Source organism: Hyperolius riggenbachi, chromosome 1, assembly GCF_040937935.1.
Source record: "Hyperolius riggenbachi isolate aHypRig1 chromosome 1, aHypRig1.pri, whole genome shotgun sequence".
Lineage (NCBI taxonomy): Eukaryota > Metazoa > Chordata > Amphibia > Anura > Hyperoliidae > Hyperolius > Hyperolius riggenbachi.
Genome location: NC_090646.1, coordinates 185,960,604 through 185,981,218, shown reverse-complemented (window position 1 = coordinate 185,981,218; position 20,615 = coordinate 185,960,604). Strand labels below are relative to the sequence as shown.

The window sequence follows — 20,615 nt, the reverse complement described above, 5'->3', positions numbered from 1 at the left end:
CAGTGTTTTCCACCACAAAAAACAACCAATTATAAATAGCCAGAATGTTGCTTTTTGCGATACACTGCGAATGCAAAGTGAAGTATAAAATTGTATCTATCTTTGCATTATAACTCAATCCCTTATGCCTGGTACACACGATGAGATTTTCTTGCAGATTTACTGCCAGATCTATTATTTCCAACAGGACCAATCTGATTTCCAATCGATTTTTCATGGAAGTGAACGGAAAATCGATCAGAAATCAGGTCGGAACTGTTGGAAATAATCGATCTGGTATTAAATCTGCCAGAAAATCTCATTGAGTGTACCCATAAGTGAATTACTGATAAGGTGCCTGCTTTGGTGCAGACACCTGCATGAATACAGGACACCCTGAAGAAAAAAAAATGATAATGTCCTGCTATGAACGGCATAGTTTTGCTAATGGTTGGTTTGCAGAATCGCTTAGGATCTCCAATAATTTCTAGCCTTGGAGAACCTCATGAAATCAAGCCCAGTATCGGCATCTGCACTAGGTCATAGTGTGACTGATTCTATTGTCTACAGCCCATTACAGGACTTCAGCACAAGGCACAAATCCTATCCTTGGATCAGCTGGATTTGGGAATGTGCGTGTTTATTCAACACTGACAGCTTAATTTACAAATCTGGGAACATGAATCCAATACTGTATCAGGGAAAAAAGGAAAGGATCCAGAGGCAATAACTGATTTTACAGGCAAGTTAAAATTAAACAAAACCTCACAGAAAAGCATTGTCACAGTGAGATAATGGGAATTTTGCAATAATCATGCTAAAAAAAAGGAAAAATAGAATGCTTGCATTCCTCACATATGTTTTTAATTATGCTATGTTTAAAGAACCGTCAACATGTGCAAATCATTCTTGAACGAAGCCAAGCCACACCTAACACTCCATGCCTCTATGAACAACAGAGATGCTGGGTTACATATACTGCAGAACAATGTAGTGCTATCGAGCCAAGGCAATGCTTAACAATGTGATAGCTATCAAATATCATTCCTGTACCAAATCAAAATGTAAGATTTCTTGAATTGAACATACATTGTAGGCAGTGGCATAACTCCCCTAAATGTACTCCGCCTATAATTCTCACCATGTCTTTCCTCCATCATTGTTACACTGCGAATAGATTGTAAGCCTTTGGGCAGGGTCCTCCTCCTTTTGTGTCCTACCTGATCATGCACCTCCATTACTGTGCACCCATGCTATGCATCTGAGTGAACCTAACTTGCCTAATCTCCATGTTCCCATCCAGTGACTGACTAAGCATTACCTGGTACTCATACTGTGCTGTGTGATCTGGTTTTCTTGTATGGTCATATTGCTGTATGTCACCCCTAAATATTGTCTGTAACCTAAATTAATGTTCAGCGCTGCGTAATATGTTGGCGCTTTATAAATTCAATAAATAATAATAATAATAATTGTTGTATTTTTAACAAACAAGAAAATATCTCAATATCAAAGACATTATTATCCAGTAAGCCTCAAATTCTAGCTATAACAAATTATAAGCTTGTCTGAAGAGGTGTGTCTCGAAGTGTATTTTAGAATTTCCAGGCTTGGAGCATAACATATAGCCTGTGGGAGAGAGTTCCAAAGGAGAGCTGTCACTTGTGAGAAGTTCTGGATGGATGTGAGACTGAGAGGAGGTGGATGACAAGAGGGTCACCTTGGAGGAGCAAAGGTTCTGGGATAGATAGTATCTGGATATTAATGAAGAAATGTGTGGAGGGGATAGCTTATGCACGATAGTGTTAAGGTGGCCATTAACAATACAATTGTCCTGACAATCGATTGCCTGATTTGATCCGAATATCGATCGGAAACAATCGTTCGGGCCCACTAACATACTAAGGAAAGCAGCTATGTAACTTGCTCAGATAAAAGGGGGCCACACAAACTACAATTTTTTAAATATATTTTCAATTTAAGAATTGCAATTCATTTTTCTGACAAATTGTAAAATTTTACAAAAATCTGACCAATGTCCCATACAAATTTAAAATTTTTCCCCAATTATGAAAAAATTATTGAAAATTCCGAAAAAATTGCTTGGGTCTGTACATCAAGTAAGGGACAATCTACCATACACACACACACACACACACACACACACACATCAATACAATTTTGATTAAAAAAAAAATTGATCAGAAAAATTCAACACTCCTGATCTTTTATTGAATAAAAATTGGAAATTCGATCAAATTTCTCGAACGAATGAAAAAGAAAACTTTCGATTTTTCGGAACAACCGATCGTAATTTTCGAATCGGTGTAAAATTGGATCTTTTAATTGTATGATATGTAGTCACCTTCATGAAATCCATCCAAAAAATGGATCTATTCCATTAATATGTTCAAATTGCACAGCAACTATCCTAGTTTCCGATCGATATTACGACCAAATCGGATGATCGAACATGCAGAAAATTGTTTTTTTAATTGCCCCATTGGGCTGGATCCTTTGGGCGATTGGCAGCTAATGGCAGGATTGACAAAGAGGGGCAGCATAAGAGCAGCTGGAGGAAAGGTGAATGAGATGAGCACCAGAGATCAGTAGGGTCTGGAGAGGTACCAGTCTGTTTATTAGTAGTCCACAGAGAAGGGTGTTACAGCAGTCAAGCCGAGATAAGGTTAAGTGAAACGGGTATGTGGCATCAGAGGAATCATCATCTTTTATTTATAAAGCAGCGACATTAGGCAATGCTGTACAATACACAGGGGTGGAGATTGGCTACAGGTCTTCACCAGTGCATGCTGCAAGGCATGATGGGCTGCCATCCCTAGTAAGAGAATGACTACTTTGCTGCCTGGTAACCATCAGATCACGACTCCAGTGATTGTCCCACCAGTGATGAGAAAGAACAGAGGACACTGTAATGTGAAGGAGTAATAGACAAGACAAATAACATTTATATCACGCTTTTCTCCTGGCGGACTCAAGCACTAGAGCTGCAGCCACTAGGCTCTATAGGCAGTACCAGTGTACCAGAGAGTCTTGTCCAAGGTCTCCTACTGAATAGGTGCTGGCTTAGTGAACAGGAAAAGTCGAGAGGAATAAGGAGATGAACAGCAGAAGCTTGGTCACTGACAGTCAAGATCAGGGAGGCTTGTGCTTTGTAGGCCGGCTGTTCAAACAATCAGCAAGCACATGTATCTGGCATCAGGCGATCCCCGCCGGTGCTGGATAGCGAGGATTTTGCTGCATATGCAAACTCCCGCGGGATGAAAGGTGGGAGGAGTGGGGTGTGTTTCGAGGTTTGTGCTTTTTAGGCCGGTCATTAAAGCAAACGGCAAGCACATGTATCCAGCCTCAGGCGATCCTCGCCAATACTAGAAACAGGGACTTTGCTGTATATCTAAGATTCCAGCAATATAACCCAGCCCAACACTAAAGTGTGATTCTGGACAGCATGCTGCAGATTTCTGCAGCATGCACCCAAATCCCTAGCCATGCATGGAATAGCTAAGTGACCTGGATGCATCACTTCAAATGCCGCCGTGTGTCCTAGCCTGTCCCGACTAGTGGAAATCAGTCCTAAGAAACCCTGCAGTAAGCGAGATCATATCCGTCCGAGACAACTACACAGAGCCTAGGTAAAATAGCCTAGGTAATATAGTTTAAGCCTGTATGTCTACAGTAACCTATAGGGACGAGAAGGAAGAGAACACACAGGTGTCTTACTTCTCACTGTCTATGTCAACCATTTGCAAGAATTAAAGTGGAATGAAACCCAGAATTTCTTCTTTGCTCTAAAAGATTATTTACAGCATATAATATATATAATTTTTTCGTAGCGTGGATCGGGGTGGGGGGGGGGGGTTGGCCCTAGAGCTGCGCAGCCGCACTCGCGGCCAGGCGGACTGCGCAGCCGCGGCCAGAGGAAGCGGCCATGTTGCGAGAAGCAGGAGAGCCCGACCCGGGCCGTGGGGTCGGCAGCCGGCCCGGGGGGCTAATGAGCGGGGGGAACCGGCGGATCGCCACGGAGGGCGCGGACGGCGTCCTCCGTGCCTTAAAAGATGAGGCAGGTAATTTACTTTTTTTAGTAATTTCGCCTCGTAAGTCCTTTAAGGGAAAGAAATGTGACGTAAAGAGGGATTGCAAGCCACAAAAATCAAATTCCATTTACCCACTGCTCTACAGTCAGGTCCATAAATATTGGGACATCAACACTACTCTAAAATTTTTGTTACATGGATTTGAAATTAAATGAACACAACGTACTTTAAGGCCGGATCCACACTATAAGCGCTTTTCTGAGCGCCTTGTGATTGATAAGCGCTTTTTAAAAATGTCTCCCATTCACTTTCATTACAATTGCTGTAAAAATCACGTAAAAGTCACTGCACTTTTTCACGTACAACGTTTTTACTGCGATTTTAATGAAAGTGAATGGGAGAAATTTTTAAAAAGCGATCAGAAAGCGCTAATCAATCACAAAGCGCTCCTGAGAAAAGCGTTTATAGTGTGGATCAGGCCCAACCGCAGACTGTCAGCTATAATCTGAGGGTATTTACATCCAAATCAGGTGAACGGTGTAGGAATTACAACAATTTGAATATGTGCCTCCCACTTATTAAAGGGAACCCGAGGTGGGTTTGAAGAATATTATCTGCATACAGAGGCTGGATCTGCCTATACAGCCCAGTCTCTGTTGCTATCCCAAACCCCCCTAAGGTCCCCCTGCACTCTGCAATCCCTCATAAATCACAGCCACGCTGCTGACAAACAGCTTGTCAGAGCTGGCTGTGTTTATCTCTATAGTGTCAGTCTGCTGCTCTCCCCGCCTCCTGCAGAACTCCAGTCCCCGCCTGCATCCCTTCCCTCCCTGCTGATTGGAGGGAAGGGACGGGGGCAGGGACCGGAGCTCTGCAGGAGGCGGGGGAGCAGCTGAGACTGACACTACAGATGTAAACACAGCCGCACAGCACGGCTGTGATTTATGAGGGATTGCAGAGTGCAGGGGGACCTTAGTGGGGTTTGGGATAGCAACAGAGGCTGGGCTGTATAGGCAGATCCAGCCTCTGTATGCAGATAACATTCTTTAAACACACCTCGGGTTCTCTTTAAGGGAGCAAAAGTAATGGGACAATTCTCTTCTCAGCTATTCCATGGCCAGGTGTGTGTTATTCCCTCATTATCACAATTACAATGAGCAGATAAAAGGTCCAGAGTTGATTTTAAGTGTGCTATTTGCATTTGGAATCTGTTGCTGTTGAATCTCAAGATGAAATCCAAAGAGCTGTCACCATCAGTGAAGCAAGCCATCATTAGGCTGAAAAAACAAAACAAAACCAACCCATCAGAGATAGCAAAAACCCAATAGTTATGGACCTGACCATGTTTTTTTATGCATCCTGCAGCCTTACCCTGCACTGCAAGCACTCCAATCTATTCAGAAATGTTTCTGCTGTAAACTATAATAAATCTCATATGACAGCCTGGCTCTATTTGGTACATTGCCAATTAGAAGAAAGCTTGTCATCACCCCTCCCACATTCCTTCTCCTCAGTGTGAATCTGCCGATACCTGATCTTGCTGAGCTCACATTTACAAAGCAAGCTAGATTCTAGGAGGAAAAAAAAAGTGAAAGGGAGGAAATGACATTGGGCTTGATTCACTATGCGGTGCTAACCTACTTAGCATGTCTAAAGTCTTTAGGCGCGCTAACCAGGGTGCTAAGTAGGTTAGCACCGGTTTTCTCAAAAAATAGCGCGCTAAGTACCGCGCGCAAAGTCTTATGCGTGCGCTAAGTCACATAGGCTTGGGCACTTCGCGCGGAGCGCCCTGTGCAGTGCGCGCGCAAAACTTTGCTCGCAAATTAGCACGCGAAAACCTCTTTTAGACGTGCTAAGGGGCTTTTCACAGGCGTGCTAACAGTTAGCACCGCTTTGTGAATCAAGCCCATTAGGTTTGGCTTCAGTCAGAGGGAACCAAGATGGTAAATGCCAGGAATAGAATCCTCTTTATTTACTATATAAAATTCACTGAAATAATGTGGACAGTACAATACATCTGTTGTGTAAGTAGTTATCTACTTATATAGGTGTTTTTTTCTCTCTTAGCATAGTATGGCTGACCCTGCTGCTTTAAAGGGAAGGTCCCTATAGGTGACTGAAAAACAAGACTCTACTTACCTGGGGCTGCCTCCAGCCCCTAGCAGCCATCCTGTGCCCTCGCCACGGCTCTGGTGGCCCCCGATCTCCTCTGGTGCAGTTGCCGACCTCGTCAGGTCAGCAACTGCTGCGCTTCAGAGTGCGGCTCGTGGAGTCGCACTGATGTCATCCGGACTTTACTGTGCAGTACAGTCCGGACGACGTCAGTGCGACTCAGAGAGCTGCTCATTCAGGCGCAGTAAGCAACTTGCACCGGAGGGGAACCCCGGACAACCGGCGGGGATTGGAGCTGCGGCAAGGGCACAGGGCGGCTGCAGGGGCTGGAGGAAGCCCCCAGGTAAATACGATTTTTGTTTTTTATTCACCTCAGACCTTACCTTTAAAAACATTTGTGCATGACCTCTAAACAAAAAGAAGAGCAAATAAATACTAAAGAACAGTGCGGTATGCTGAGCCATGGAAGACAGAAGCATATTAAAACCAATGTAAAAATTGTTGCCACCAAAGTAACCTCCCAAGGAGATTGGATCTATTCAGTGAGCACTTTTGTTCGATGAGGACCCCATCAAAGGAAATTTTTCATTATCTGGCAGATATCAATTGGATTGGTTTGCACTGATCAAACCTGCAAAATCTGAGTACATTTTTAATTAGATAAAATAATTGAATCTGTCAAATTGAATTGAATCAGTCTGTGTGCCTTTTTTTTCAATCAATCATAAGCACTTTTTACGTGATTAAAGATTTTGTGTATATATTTCTGCACCTTTTTGCAAATAAAAAAGAAAAAGTAATTTTTCAATTTTTGATCTTCCGTCTCTTTGGTATATCCCTGATTAATTATTTAGACTGTGGTCAACTAAAGGCTTTACTATGATGGAGAAAATATATTTTATGTCTTCTTAGAGATGAAAAGTTATGAACACCAGTGGCACGTATACCTGGGAAAATGGATTGTTACAAGGAAGCTAAATCGTCCAGATAGACACCTCTCATGTCTAATTGGACGCGTATATGGGTCCAGTGTTATAGTGGCAGATGCGCACACATGTCCACGCAACCCCCCTATTACCCGGTGGCATTTCTGTAGCGGTGGTTGGGGAAGAGAACAGAGCGTTCCCTGAACCAATCACAGTGCCTGGAGTGAATGGACATGACCCCGATCAGGGATGCCTTCATGAGTTTATATTTTTTTTTTTTTTAGTTTAAAGTCGGCATGGTAATCTGTCTATTAAAACCAGGCGTTCCAACATAACATTGCTTCGTGCATGAATGCCATTGTGTCTAACACCTCGGAATGTTAATAGTGGATTTTTGTACTGTGTATCCAACCATGGCATGTAAAAGGCAGTTGAATTTTGTGCCTGTTTTTAATACATCCATGACAGGATAAAACAAACAATCAGGACTAGATGGATATCACTAATGGGCTTCTAGAAGGAATGATGTCGTGAAATTCAGTATAAAAACTATTTTACAACTTTAGGATAGAAAAGAGGTTTCATATGGACACAAAAGAACAAAATATTTTCTCTGAGATTGGCATCGTTGTATTGAAACCATCAGTGGAAAATGACCTTAAAATCTGCACTACTCTAACCAGTATTGTTTTAGCAATTTCACACAGTGTTCTCGTGCTTTAAACAAGCCAAAAACTCTTTTCAATGTTTGAAAAACATTCAGCAGATTATTATATATCCTTATATCCACTATTTATTTCCAGCATTAACATAGTGCCAAGATATTATACAGCACTTTACAAAGCATACTGAACAGTTTATATCACCAAGTGCCTCACAGATGGCTCCCAATGTCAGAGCTGAGGGAAAGCCGATTCATAATCTACCAGTATATTTTTATATATTATAGCAAGAGAACACTGGAACAAGCCCTCACAAATATGGGAAGGAGGCAAAGCTCTATACAGAGTCCTTGGCAGTACAATGCTAACAATGCTAACCATTGAAGCATACCTGAAATGACATGTGACATGGGTAGATAAAAATAGGTACATGTTGTACTAGACCTACTACAAAATTGTCTGAAGTCCCTTTCAGTATCCCTGTACAACAAGTGTTACATAACTAGACTTGTTATTGATGCTAATGAGCTTGCAGCTTGTCAAATTCAGGCTGTTTCTTGAAGAGTAAATAGAAGGTAAAACAGCTGAGAAGAGTGATGAGGCTTGTGATAATGTTCAAGCGCTGGAAAGTTCAAAGTGCCATTAAAAAATCCAGAGAGGGCATCTGCATAGAGTCTATAAGTACCAACTGCGAGTGTGTGTGTGTGTGTGTGTGTGTGTGTGTGTGTGTGTGTGTGTGTGTGTGTGTGTGTGTGTGTGTGCGTGTGTATTGCTGAAGTCCAGCCTCACAGCTGGACGTGTGTGTGTGTGTGTGTGTGTGTGTGTGTGTGTGTGTGTGTGTGTGTGTGTGTGTGTATTGCTGAAGTCCAGCCTCACAGCTGGACGTGTGTGTGTGTGTATTGCTGAAGTCCAGCCTCACAGGTGTAGGTGTGTGTGTGTGTGTGTGTGTGTGTGTGTGTATTGCTGAAGTACAGCCTCACAGGTGTGTGTGTGTGTGTGTGTGTGTGTGTATTGCTGAAGTACAGCCTCACAGGTGTGTGTGTGTGTGTGTGTGTGTGTGTGTGTGTGTGTATTGCTGAAGTCCAGCCTCACAGCTGGACTTCAGCAATACATTATTCAGAAACAAGACAATCAATATTTTGAATAGCCATGAGTAAACTAGAGGCATTGCATTCTCGCAGGCCAAAAGAATGCAGAGAGGACAGCTGTGTGTAGCTGGGTGGGGGCTGGACAAGGAGGAAAATGCTGAACACAGAGTATTCTGGGCCTGTCAGAGGAGCAGCTCTGTGGAATCTGCTCTTTTTATTGATTCCATAACCCCCCCCCCCTCCCCCCCAATGTACAGATACAATTTAAAGGAAACTAAGCTGGGTCTTTTAAAGCAGACACCATTTCAGAAAGCTAGTTGCTTGGCTGTCAAGGGAAGCCTCTATTTTGACTATTTCCTGATTCTCTGGCCTACAGACTGTAGATGACGTGTTCAGACACTACACTGCACGATTGTACTTATTGCAGATGTGTGACTGCAAAAATCAAACAGCAGCATGACAACCCCATCAACGCACTACACAAACCCTAACTATAAAATCATGAGATGGAATTGAGAAATGTAGCTGGGGGCATGCGCTATGTAGAAGGGGGCATGCGCTATGTAGCAGGGGGCATGCGCTATGTAGCAGGGGAAATGGAAGAGAATCCACTACCACATTCACAGTGGTCTAAAGATTGGGTCACTTATAAAGCATAATGATTGTTAATGGCCACATACTAAAGTCAATAAGGGGCAAACTGATACTGCCTTAGTACTTAACCAGTTGAGGACCACAGGCTTACACCCCCTTAGTGATCAGGCTATTTTTTACAATTCAGGCAACTGCAGTTTTAACAGCTCGCTGCAGGGCCATACAACTTAGTACATAAATTAATTTCCCCCCTTTTCTTGCCACCAACAGAGCTTTCTGTTGGTGGCATCTGATTGCTGCTTCTGACTTTTTTTTTTTTTAATTCTTATTAATTTTATTGTTATTTTTTAATTCAAAAAAATCTTTTTTCTTTTATTTTCCCTACCCAGCATCTCTCCCTCCCCCTAGAGAGCCAATCAGTGTGATCGGCTCTCATAGGCATCAGTGACAGAGCTGTCCCCGTACAGCACTGCAAGAGATCACAGTGCTGTACAATGTAAATAAACTGTGGTTTCACCATCTAACAGTCTGCCAGCAACGATCGCCGCTGGCAGACTGTTTACAGAGCTCTGCTGTTACACAAGCGGTTCCCCTTGCAATACACTCCCCCCCACCCCCACTTGACGCCAATCGGTGTTAGGCGGTCCTGGGGGACCCACCTTGCAGCCACCAATCGGCGTAAGGCAATCGTAAGGTGGTTAAAGGGGCACTATGGCTAAAATTATGCTGTTCCATTATCCCCACCATCCGTTATATATTATGGACAGTATAACTTTCACCATAGAGCGTGTGTTTAAAAAAAAAAAAAAAAAAAAGCTCTAGCACCAATTCTTTTCTTCTACACAGCTGATCTGCATCAGTAAATCAGCTGTTCCTGTGCTGATGAGACGGTGGGCTGCCTTCTGTCTCTCTGCCTTATGCATGCCCAATTTATAACACAGCTCATGCACTCCAGAGCCATTTTGTTGCTTCTCACATGTAAATATAATGTAACTAATTAGCAGCCTATTTAGTTAAATTATAGTTACCCGTATTTTTTGGACTATAAGATGCTTCTGACCATAAGACGCACCAGGTTTAGAGGACAAAAACCATGGGGAAAAAAAGATATACTAAGGCCCGGTTCACATTAGCGGTGGCTATCCGGAATAGCCGTGCCGGAGCCGCACCGCATGCTGGCCGGACGAAACGGACGCACGGCATAGCAATGTAAATCTATGCCAGGGTTCACATGTGTCCGTTTCGTCCGGACCGGAGCCGGACCGGATCCGGACTCCGGTGTCCGTTCCAACATGCGCTATTTTTTGGTCCGGCTCCTCCGGCAGCCGTATCCGGGGCGGAGCCGGACTGCACCATCCGGCCAATGGAAACCAATGAGAACCGGAGAGCGCACAACACACTGGCAAAAAATCCGGATGTTCTACCCCACTTCCTATGCGGATTTTTGCGGCGATATTGGCTGGGGACACATGGGCAAGCATTTTGGAGTGGAGCAGCACAGCTGGATCCGGATCCGGAGATGTTGGCAGCATGTCGGAGGTGGAGGTGAGTGCTAAACAGCAGAGGGCCTGATTCCACAGGTCCCCCTTCTGCTGACCTCCCAGACCCCAACATTTTTTTTTGTTTTTATACAGGTTGTTACTCTTTAAGAATCCGGATCCGGACCGCAACCGTGTTCATACCGCACGGAAACCGTATGCAACCGGACCGGATCCGGACAGGAACCGTACGGTTCAGGTCCGATCCGGCTCCGGTGCGGTCCGGACATCCGGTGCGGTTTTTGCAAAACCGCAAGTGTGAACCGGCCCTAAACCTGGTGCATCCATGGTGAAGGGGCATCTTGTGGATTATGCCTCCTTTGTACCTCATGTCCCCTATGTGTCTGCCTCTGTCCTCCTTGTGTCCTCCTCTATGCCCCTTTGTGTCCTCAATTTGTCCCCATGTGTCCTCCTCTACATGGGCACAGTTCAGGAAGTCTCCAACATTGCGGCGGGTTGGAGGTTCATATTAGCTGGCGTTCACAAGTCAGGAACTGCCTGCATTTGGACTATAAGACTGCATTTCCACTTGTGCAGTGCGAATCTCCGCGGTAAAAATTTGCATGCGGCTGCGAATTTCGCATGCGGGTCTATGCGAATTTGCATGAAAATTTGCATACCCAAACCTCATGCGAATTTCCTATTAAATACATTGTATGCGATTCGCATAGCGGTATGCGATATGCGAATTCGGATGGCTCTGTCATGCAAATTTTTTCTGCACAGAAAAACGCAAAGGAATCCTAACAATCCCAACATTCACTTGTATTGCTATGCATATTGCTATGCAAATTTGCATGCGAAAACTGCATGCGAATTTGCATGCGAAAAACGCATGCGAATTCGCAATAGTGGAAATGGGCCCTGAGAGGCAGTGACTTTTGCCTCCCACTATTAAGGGAGAAAAAGTGAGTCTTATAGTCCAAAAAATACAGTTCATGCTTTCCATCAGTAGGTAACTTTGATTCCCCCATAATTGGTCTTAAACTATGGTAGAGACATTAGAGCAGGATTGCAATAGGGATTAAATAGTATGTAAAACTTCTATCTAAAATCTAGATACTGTACATAGTAAGCATTGTGTATTTATATAAATGGAAGTATGTTTTACACTATAGTATGCTGCTTATTTGGAATGACCATTCTCTGCAACACTGGAATATTAATGAAATATTTGCCTACTTTAGCATTTGCTTGACTTTTTCTTAAAAAGTATGAAGATAATCTGGAATCACAAACTTTGACAGGATGAAGTGTATCAGAGCCAATTAAAACGACTGGTTCATTTCTGTGCAATGTTAGCAGTTTCTAGACAAAGCAATCTTATTCCTGGTTATTTCTGGCACTAGACCTCAGTGATGTCATCTATTCAGAGAGCACTTACCCAGGAAAGCGGTGCTCTGGTTTATTTCTTTCTGGGCGTTCTGCACAAAAGAAGAGAAAAAGTCATAATTACTTAAGAGAATATATCAAATTAAATGAGAAAAAAAGAAAATAATTTCACACCATGAACTTCCTTCCCCCCCCCTTTCTTTTTTTTTTTTTTTTTAAGATTTAACTAATATAAATGTGCAGATCACAAGAGCACCACGATTGACGCTATAGCAGTGTCCCTTTCCCAATTCTGTGATTCAATTTTTACCTTAACACCTGCGCATGCTGCATTTTTCCTATGCTGGTGTTTACGTCAAGTTAACGGAAGTGCAAAAAAACAAACAAACCACAGAGCAATTAATTGTGGTGATATGCTATTTCTCTTGCATTCCAACAATTTACATTTTTCTTACCACGCTTTTTTCTCTCCTTACACTGTAAATACCAAATGCTTTGTGATGCTCGTTTGAATGCGCAATAATTGCATTGTAACGCATGCAGAGTGTAATTAAAATTGTGATCCAATCCAGTGCCCAAAGTCAGGGCTGGTGCACACCGAGCGGCTTTTTGGGCGTTTTCAGATCCGCTTGCGGCTGCGGATCTGCTTGGTCAATGTATCTCAATGGGGTGGTGCACACCAGAGCGGCAGGCGTTTTGCAGAAACGAAAAATGCCTGGGTGAGGCATTTTTTGGATTTCGGATGCGTTTCTGCCTCAATGTTAAGTATAGGAAAAACGCAAACCGCTCTGAAAAACGGCACTTCAGAGCGGTTTGCCAGGCGGTTTTTGTTACAGTAGCTGTTCAGTAACAGCTTTACTGTAACAATACAGGAAATCTACTACACCAAAACCGCTAGACAAAACCGCAAAACGCTAGCTGAAACGCTACAGTAAAAGAAGAAAAAGCGTTTCAAAATCTGCTAGCATTTTGCGGATCTGCTAGCGGGTTTTGGTGTGCACCAGCCCTCAATTCTGGTTTCAACTCTTCCTCCTTCAAAATCTAAGTTGGCCTTTCAAAGTGACAAGTGACCCGAGACTTCAATGACCCCCTCATTTCAGATCTCTTAAAATAGATTCTATTTCAAGATGCAACAAACTGCAGAGGTCATAACTGAGAAGCAAAATATATATGTTTGGATTTTCACACTGAAATGAGGGGTGTCTAATTGCAATGCTAGGCTGCTGGAAGACTTTAGTTCCACACTAAGTTATAATGACGTGCATGATACAATAAATATAGCTATGGAACTTGTAAATAAATTGTAGACTACTATATATATATATATATATATATATATATATATATATATATATATATATATATATATATATATATATATATATATATATATATATATATATATATATATATATATATATATATATATATATATATATATAAAACGCAAAACAAACACTGATTAAACCGGCTCAAGTGTATTCAACTAAATCTTTTTTTAAATGTTATGTTCTGCAGAGGAAGACAGCTGGTAATGCACATTGGGCACTCCTTTAGGCCTCTTTTCCATAGACTGTTGAACTGTGTGCTCAGCAAGCAGTTACCAGGCAGCAGTGAGCAGTTACCAGGCTGCAGTGAGCAGTTTGAGAGGCATTTCACTCCCTATCAACAGTCCTTGGAAAAGAGGCCTTAGGCCTGGGCCACACTAGCTCCGGGTGCGGGACGCATCCGCGGTCCGGGCTCCGATTTTCAAAACCCGGAACGCAAACGGATCCGTGCTGCCTTTTTTGCAGCACACGTTTTGGATCCGCTTGCGTTTTTTGTTTTTTTTTTTGCTAGAGGGGGTAGCAGCCAGGACGGGGGGCTGCGGGCAAAGCGGCGGCCAGGGGGGGGTCACATCCCCCCCCCCCCTTGCTCACCTGGGTGCCCCCCGTCCCCGCTCCCCCTCCAGCTCGCATATAATGTAATAATTTGTACCTAATGAAGTTCGGCGAGCCGGGCACTTCCGCCCACACTGCTCGCCGTCACTTCCTGCAATGTCGCCCTCTGTATTTCAGTGGGCGGCATCGCAGGAAGTGACGGCGAGCGGTGTGGGCGGAAGTGCCCGGCTCGCCGAACTTCATTAGGTACAAATTATTACATTATATGCGAGCTGGAGGGGGAGCGGGGAGGGGGGCACCCAGGTGAGCAAGGGGGGGGGTGGATGTGACCCCCCCTGGCCGCCGCTTTGCCCGCAGCCCCCCGTCCTGGCTGCTACCCCCTTCAGCATGGCGGCCCCCTCCTTCACCATGGGACACTGGAAACTGATCCGTTTCCAGTGTCCCAAAATGTCAGTGAAGAGGGAGGCCCGTTTCCCCATTGATTTTCACTACCCGTACGTGTATACGGGTCCGTGAAAAATGCTGCAAGTCCGGACTCAGCGTTCCGGGTTTAAAAACGTATTCCGCGGATCGCACGCGGATACGTTTTTAACTTGAGTGTGTGCTGTTCCTATTTTTAACATTGGTATCCGTGGCTACGTTTTTCGTCCGGGACAAAAAAACGTAGCTACGGATACGTTTTTAAATTAAGTGTGAACTAGCCCTTACACATGAATTAAAGGTACACCTTCATTTATGAATGAAAGCACTTTTACTTCCTGTGTGTAATTCCTAAATCTTCTCAGATGTTTTAGTAGTGTAAAGGATCATAACAAGGACTGGGAATAAGAAACAAAGCTTACATGTGTCCCTACTTCAAAGTGCATACAGCCCCACCCAGCCAGGGCACTAGAATCTACACAAACACTTTCAGTCAGTGTCCTTCACCTGCATAGGTGTGAACTCCACCACGAGATCCCATGTTTGGCTAGGCTGTGCATATGTAACATATTAATACCTAGTACCATGCCGAATCAGGCACAGTATGAGACCTCAAATACATAACAGATACCTAACTTCATCTCAACTTAAAGGACAACTAAAGTGAGAGGGTTATAGAGGCTGCCATATTTACTCCCTCTTAAGTTACCAGTACCAATACCAGTTGCCTGACTGTCCTGTGAATCCTCTGCCTCTAATACTTTTGACCATAGACCCTGAACAAGCGTGCAGCAGATCAGGCGTTTCTGACATTATTGTCAGATCTGACACGATTACCTACATGCTTGTTTCAGGTGTGATTCAGACAGTACTGCAGCCAAATAGATCAGCAGGACTACCAGGCAACTGGTATTTTTAAAAAGAAATAAATATGGCAGCCTCCATATCCCTCTCACTTCAGTTGTCCTTTAAAAATATATTCACACCATGCTGGAATAAATGATACATTTAAGTCCAATTCTAAGAGCAGTTTCCTTTTGGTTCTTTGTTAACACTGTGTAAGGCCTGGGACCCACTAGGGATTTCTGCATTTGCAAGTGCCTTGTGCAGCAGTCCCCAGAGCAAATAAGATTCCCAGCGTTTGAAAGAGTTTTTATTTCCAGTTTGAATAAAGTTTATTATACTTACAGAGTGTCCCCCCCCCCTTCCCCCATCCATGTCAAAAGAACAAATCACAAAGCCTAACAACATGTCTGTACAGCACGCAGCCCCAAACTGTTCCCCGAGGAACTGTACCCGACCCCATGGGCGACAAACTTTGTGCATGTACACACTTTTAATATCAAAACGGGTGGCCCGGAGGAGAGGGGTTGAGCGACAAGAAAAGAGATTTTATTTCTTCTCGTCTGGACAGGAAGGGATAAAAATCCTGAGACTGGGATAAAGGAGAGCAATAAAGAGCCAGAAGAGTATCAATTTGTTGGTGTGCGGGTTTCTTAAGTAGCGATTGTGAAATAAACCCGTAAATGCCCCCCAGCTTCCCTAAGGCAACTGCCCAATGGAACCAAGCTTCTTTCACATATCCCAATCGGAGACTGAATGACAGCTTGGCCACACACCACCTTCCCGCACATTTGACTAGGAGAAATGGTGAGAAAGCAGAAGGCTATACACATCTGCATAATCCGGGGAGAGGCACCACAAATGTCACATGACTGCACTTCTGAATATCAAAATCAAGATATTTTGGTATTTAACCACTTCAGCACCCTTGCTACACATATCTACGCCCCTGTAAACTTCACTTCAGGCTCAGGGGCGTAGATATGCATACTGTTTACTTACAGCTGCCGCTCACGATCACCACAATCCTGCCCTTCCGTGATCGGGGAATAGAAAACAGCTGTTCCCAACCCAGATCACAGAGCTTGTGATAAATCAGAGCTTCCGGCATCAGCCAGGCTGTGAAAAAAGAAAAAGGGAAAAAAAAAAAAAAAAAAAAAAGAGAAAACTGGACATAAACAAGTTATAAACACTTGGTTCCATCTTCTATTTTTAGAACATGGAAGTTAGTGTAGCACCATCGTGTGGCCAAAAAGTAAAAACACACCCAAATACACTTTCGCATAGAAAAATGAAATACATTTTTTATTTTTTAACTCCTTCCACTCGTACCCCATAGTTATCAAAATAAAACACTTGTAAAAAAAAAATATAAAAAAAAAATTACGGCGTAAAAAAAACAAAAAACAACAACTACATAACAAAATTACCTTAGCGACTTTTGAAATATGTATGTCATGAGGGTATATTACTGTTGCTTTTGTGAATAAAGGCTGAATTTAACTCAAAATCATGGCCCATGTACACTATTGCCATGAGATGAAATGTACCACGTTCGGCCACCTGCTTGTTATTATTAATTATTATTTTTGATTTATATAGCGCCAGCATCTTCCGTGGCGCGGAAACCATAGGGGCTGATGGGAATTTTGAATGAGAGCACTCCATGTGCAATGTCCTTTTAAGGCAGAGGAGGCTGCTTTTCCTAGAAAATCACCACCAGAGTCCAACTGCACAGCAAAACAAATACAGACATCTTACATTGCTGGTGAGTTCAGATCTTTTGACGCAGTCCCTGCCACATCAGCCCAAGCTACAAATATACCACTCACTACATGTATGTGAAGCTGGGCTTCATGAAAAAGCCTAGTTTGTTCAACTATAATTTATCGCTCTGTGCAATCTGATTATAGCTACATGAATCATAGAGCAAACACTGCATTCTACCCAACCTTGAATTTCCATGTCGAGAGAAACCACTATTCCACAATGCAAGGGTGTAGCTAAATTCCTCATACCTACTCTATATATACACAAATTCTACACATAAAACTCGAGAATTTCTCCTAGGCGAATACTTCAGTATGAGGCTTCCACTGAGGAAGAAAGGTAAGAAGAAAAAGAATTGTACTGAGACTGGCCTAGCAATCCAGTTACGGCTGCTACACTATTGCTGGACTAGTGTCACAATCAACCAAATAAATATATATTTCCACTATATATAGTGTTTGCACACTGTAAAGTGTACAATGAACAGCTGACAATATTAAAGCTCTTCTCCCTTGCACCCACCAGCATCTGATGATTTTACTTTAACCAGGCCAGCCTAGGGTCTTGTATACATGGGCAGTAATATTTTATGTGTTCAGCAATTTTATTGAATGAAAAATGGTGAGTAATTAGCAAAGTACTTCAAATACAGATCATCACTTATTTGCAAGTTAGTGCAATTAATCATCACTGCAAGGCATGGATACGACTATCTGTTGAGTTTGGAGTTTTGCAGCGTAACCAGTTGAATTATGGAAAACCAGAACTATCAGAATGTTTTTAGTGGTCCAAAAGAGGCCTCAAAGTCCTTTACAGAAAAAAACCCAAAATAAAACCCCAAAACATTCCAAAGTTTCCTCTTAAAACATAAGAATAGACAGGTACTAGTAGAATCCCTTTATAGTAAACGCCAAGGGACCAGGACAAGACAAAATTTATATTGCGTTTTTCTCCTGAAGGACTCAAATCACCAGAGCTGCAGCCACTAGGATGCGCTCTATAGGCGATCGTGTTTTTGACCGTTTTGGCAGAGATTTTTACCAAGGTCTCCTACTGAATAGGTACTAGCTTACTGAACAGGAAGGCCCGAGATTTGAAGCCTGGTCTCCTGCAGAGCCTTTAATCATTACACTATCCAGCCACAGCCAGTTTACTATGTTAGAATTAGTCATACATTGTATATTTATACAAACTGATTTGCTTGGACCTGAGGACTGAATTTACTATAACCAGAGGTTTACTATAAGATTCTACTGTATCACTCTTAGGTGTGAGAGAAGCAATACGTTCGCTTATGGTTGTTGTCTTTTCGATACCTAGAAGTGATGCATGCAAATTCCTTCTGTTTTAGGAATGCAAAATTGTACTTGGCAGAAGGCGTCTAAGACCCTTTGATACCCTTTACTAAACAATCCTGGTATTCTAGGTGTTTATAATGTAACATGGTACCATTTATTGCCAGAAGTGACAATGTACTGCAGCTCATAAGATAAAAATGACAACTATTACAGTAATTGTCCTTCTGGTGTATTTATAGATGATCACAGAACATATTTGAACATCTAGATCTTTGCAATTGCCAGTCACAAATAACACTAATGCATTCGTTTCTTCAGCTCTTTTTGTTTATGCAGTTTCCATGTGTTACTAGTGCGCACGTACAATTACCATCTAGCAGTTTGCTTGGCATGCTGACTAGCTGGAACACGAGAGCATTTCCACTGGCACGAGACCCATACATCACACCACTGAATGGATTAGAAGAAACAAAAGCTGGAGCCTAGAACAAAAAGGCAGCTGAACTGATCTGCAGGGACCCCCGATGAAAAGCAACAACAGTATCAGGACTCAGAGGCCATTTGTTGTGTTTGACGACCAGACATGCTACATACAACCTGGGCCCTTTACAGCAGCTGCCCAATACAGACTCCTCCGGTGAGGATTGGTGCAATGCCAGGGACACTATCAAACTAGCTGAATAACAATGAGTCTCATGAATTGCCACTGTGCTTTGTAGATCTTATATTTGAGAACATCTATTAAATACACAAACCTGCAATGGAATAAAAATATCTTGGATTCTTGGAAAAGTTTTGGAGCATCTGTACTGGAGAATATCTACAAAGCAGTGTGAGATGGAGGATGGAGGAAGCCAGTGATGACTGAACACATCTTAGGGCTTGTTCACACGAAGGGCATTTTCACCTTTTTTTAAGCGCCAGCAATTTCTAAAAGCGATTGTGCAATGATTCTCTATGAGAGTGTTCACATCTGAGCGGTTCGATTCCGATCCGCTCACCAAAGTGCTTCCTGTACCATTTTTGGGGCGATTTGCCTCAATGGAAAGTATAGGGAAATCGCAAAGCGCTTGAAAAAACGCAATTTCCCCAACGCTTTCATGAATAAATATATTGTATTTATTCATTTCTGGGTGAAAGAGTTCACTTCCTGACTGACGTCAGGAAGTGAAATGAAAAAACAGAATCACTCTGCAAAAGCGCTTAGATAAGCGCTTCAAAATAAATAAATCGCACTGCACAGATAAGCGCCGGGAGGCGCTAAAATAATCGCACAAGATTTCGATTTTAGATGTGAACAAAGCCTTATTATCAAGGAACACATGAAAGGTTAAACATTTTATACAAAATTATTGAGTCCCGATTCTAGTCAGATCATTTATTGAGAGTGAAAAGCATGTTGCCGCTGTCCCCCCACCCCATTTCCTGTCTCTGGAACTTTCATTGCTAAGGCCCCACTGATTAAACAAAACTTCCACTTCTGCCGATTAAAAATAAATTCTCTTAAATCAGCATGATATATAAGGATTGTGAGGAGCACTATTTCAGCTAAGAACTGAGATACAAACCGCTGTCTTTGGGTTGGTGCACACTAAGAGCGCTTCTGAGCGCTTTTTAAAAAACACTAGCGCTTTAAAATGTGCTTTGGCTAATGTATTTGTATGGGATGGATCACACCAGAGCGATGCGATTTTTTTCCCAAACGCAAACGGGTCCTGCAGCATTTCTGCCTCAGTGTTGAGCATAGGAAAAATGGAAAATTACTGTAAAAAAAAATGCTATAACAGCAATTTCCCAAGCTTTTTTAGCAAAAGCTGTTTATTTCCAGCTCAAACTGTACAAAAAAGAAAACCTAATCTTCACCAAAACACTCCAAAAATCGCTAGGCATAACTAGAAAATTGCTAGGCACATGCATGGAATCGCTTAGAAAAATTGCTTCTAAAAACGCTTAGCATTTGCCATTACACTAGCGATTTTTGGTGTGCACAGGCCCTTAGGCCTAGGACTCACTACAGAATGCTGATCACAGTCTGCTCAGCGTTTCTGCTATTAAACTGTAAAGCAATTTAAGCAGCAATTCTTATTTTAGTGCTAGCAGTTGGGCTTTACAGTTTTGTAG

At 42.7% G+C, this 20,615-nt stretch overlaps 1 protein-coding gene across 2 annotated transcripts in view; it reads right to left on the bottom strand.

The window, feature by feature from the left end:
- Nucleotides 1-20,615, bottom strand: part of SH3D19 (SH3 domain containing 19) — a 135,793-nt gene that overhangs the window by 55,417 nt on the left and 59,761 nt on the right. For both annotated transcript variants that reach the window (XM_068279106.1, XM_068279111.1), the window contains exon 2: nt 12,336-12,375. In XM_068279106.1, coding sequence (XP_068135207.1) covers nt 12,336-12,375 — 40 coding nt within the window. The remainder of the gene's footprint in view (nt 1-12,335; nt 12,376-20,615) is intronic.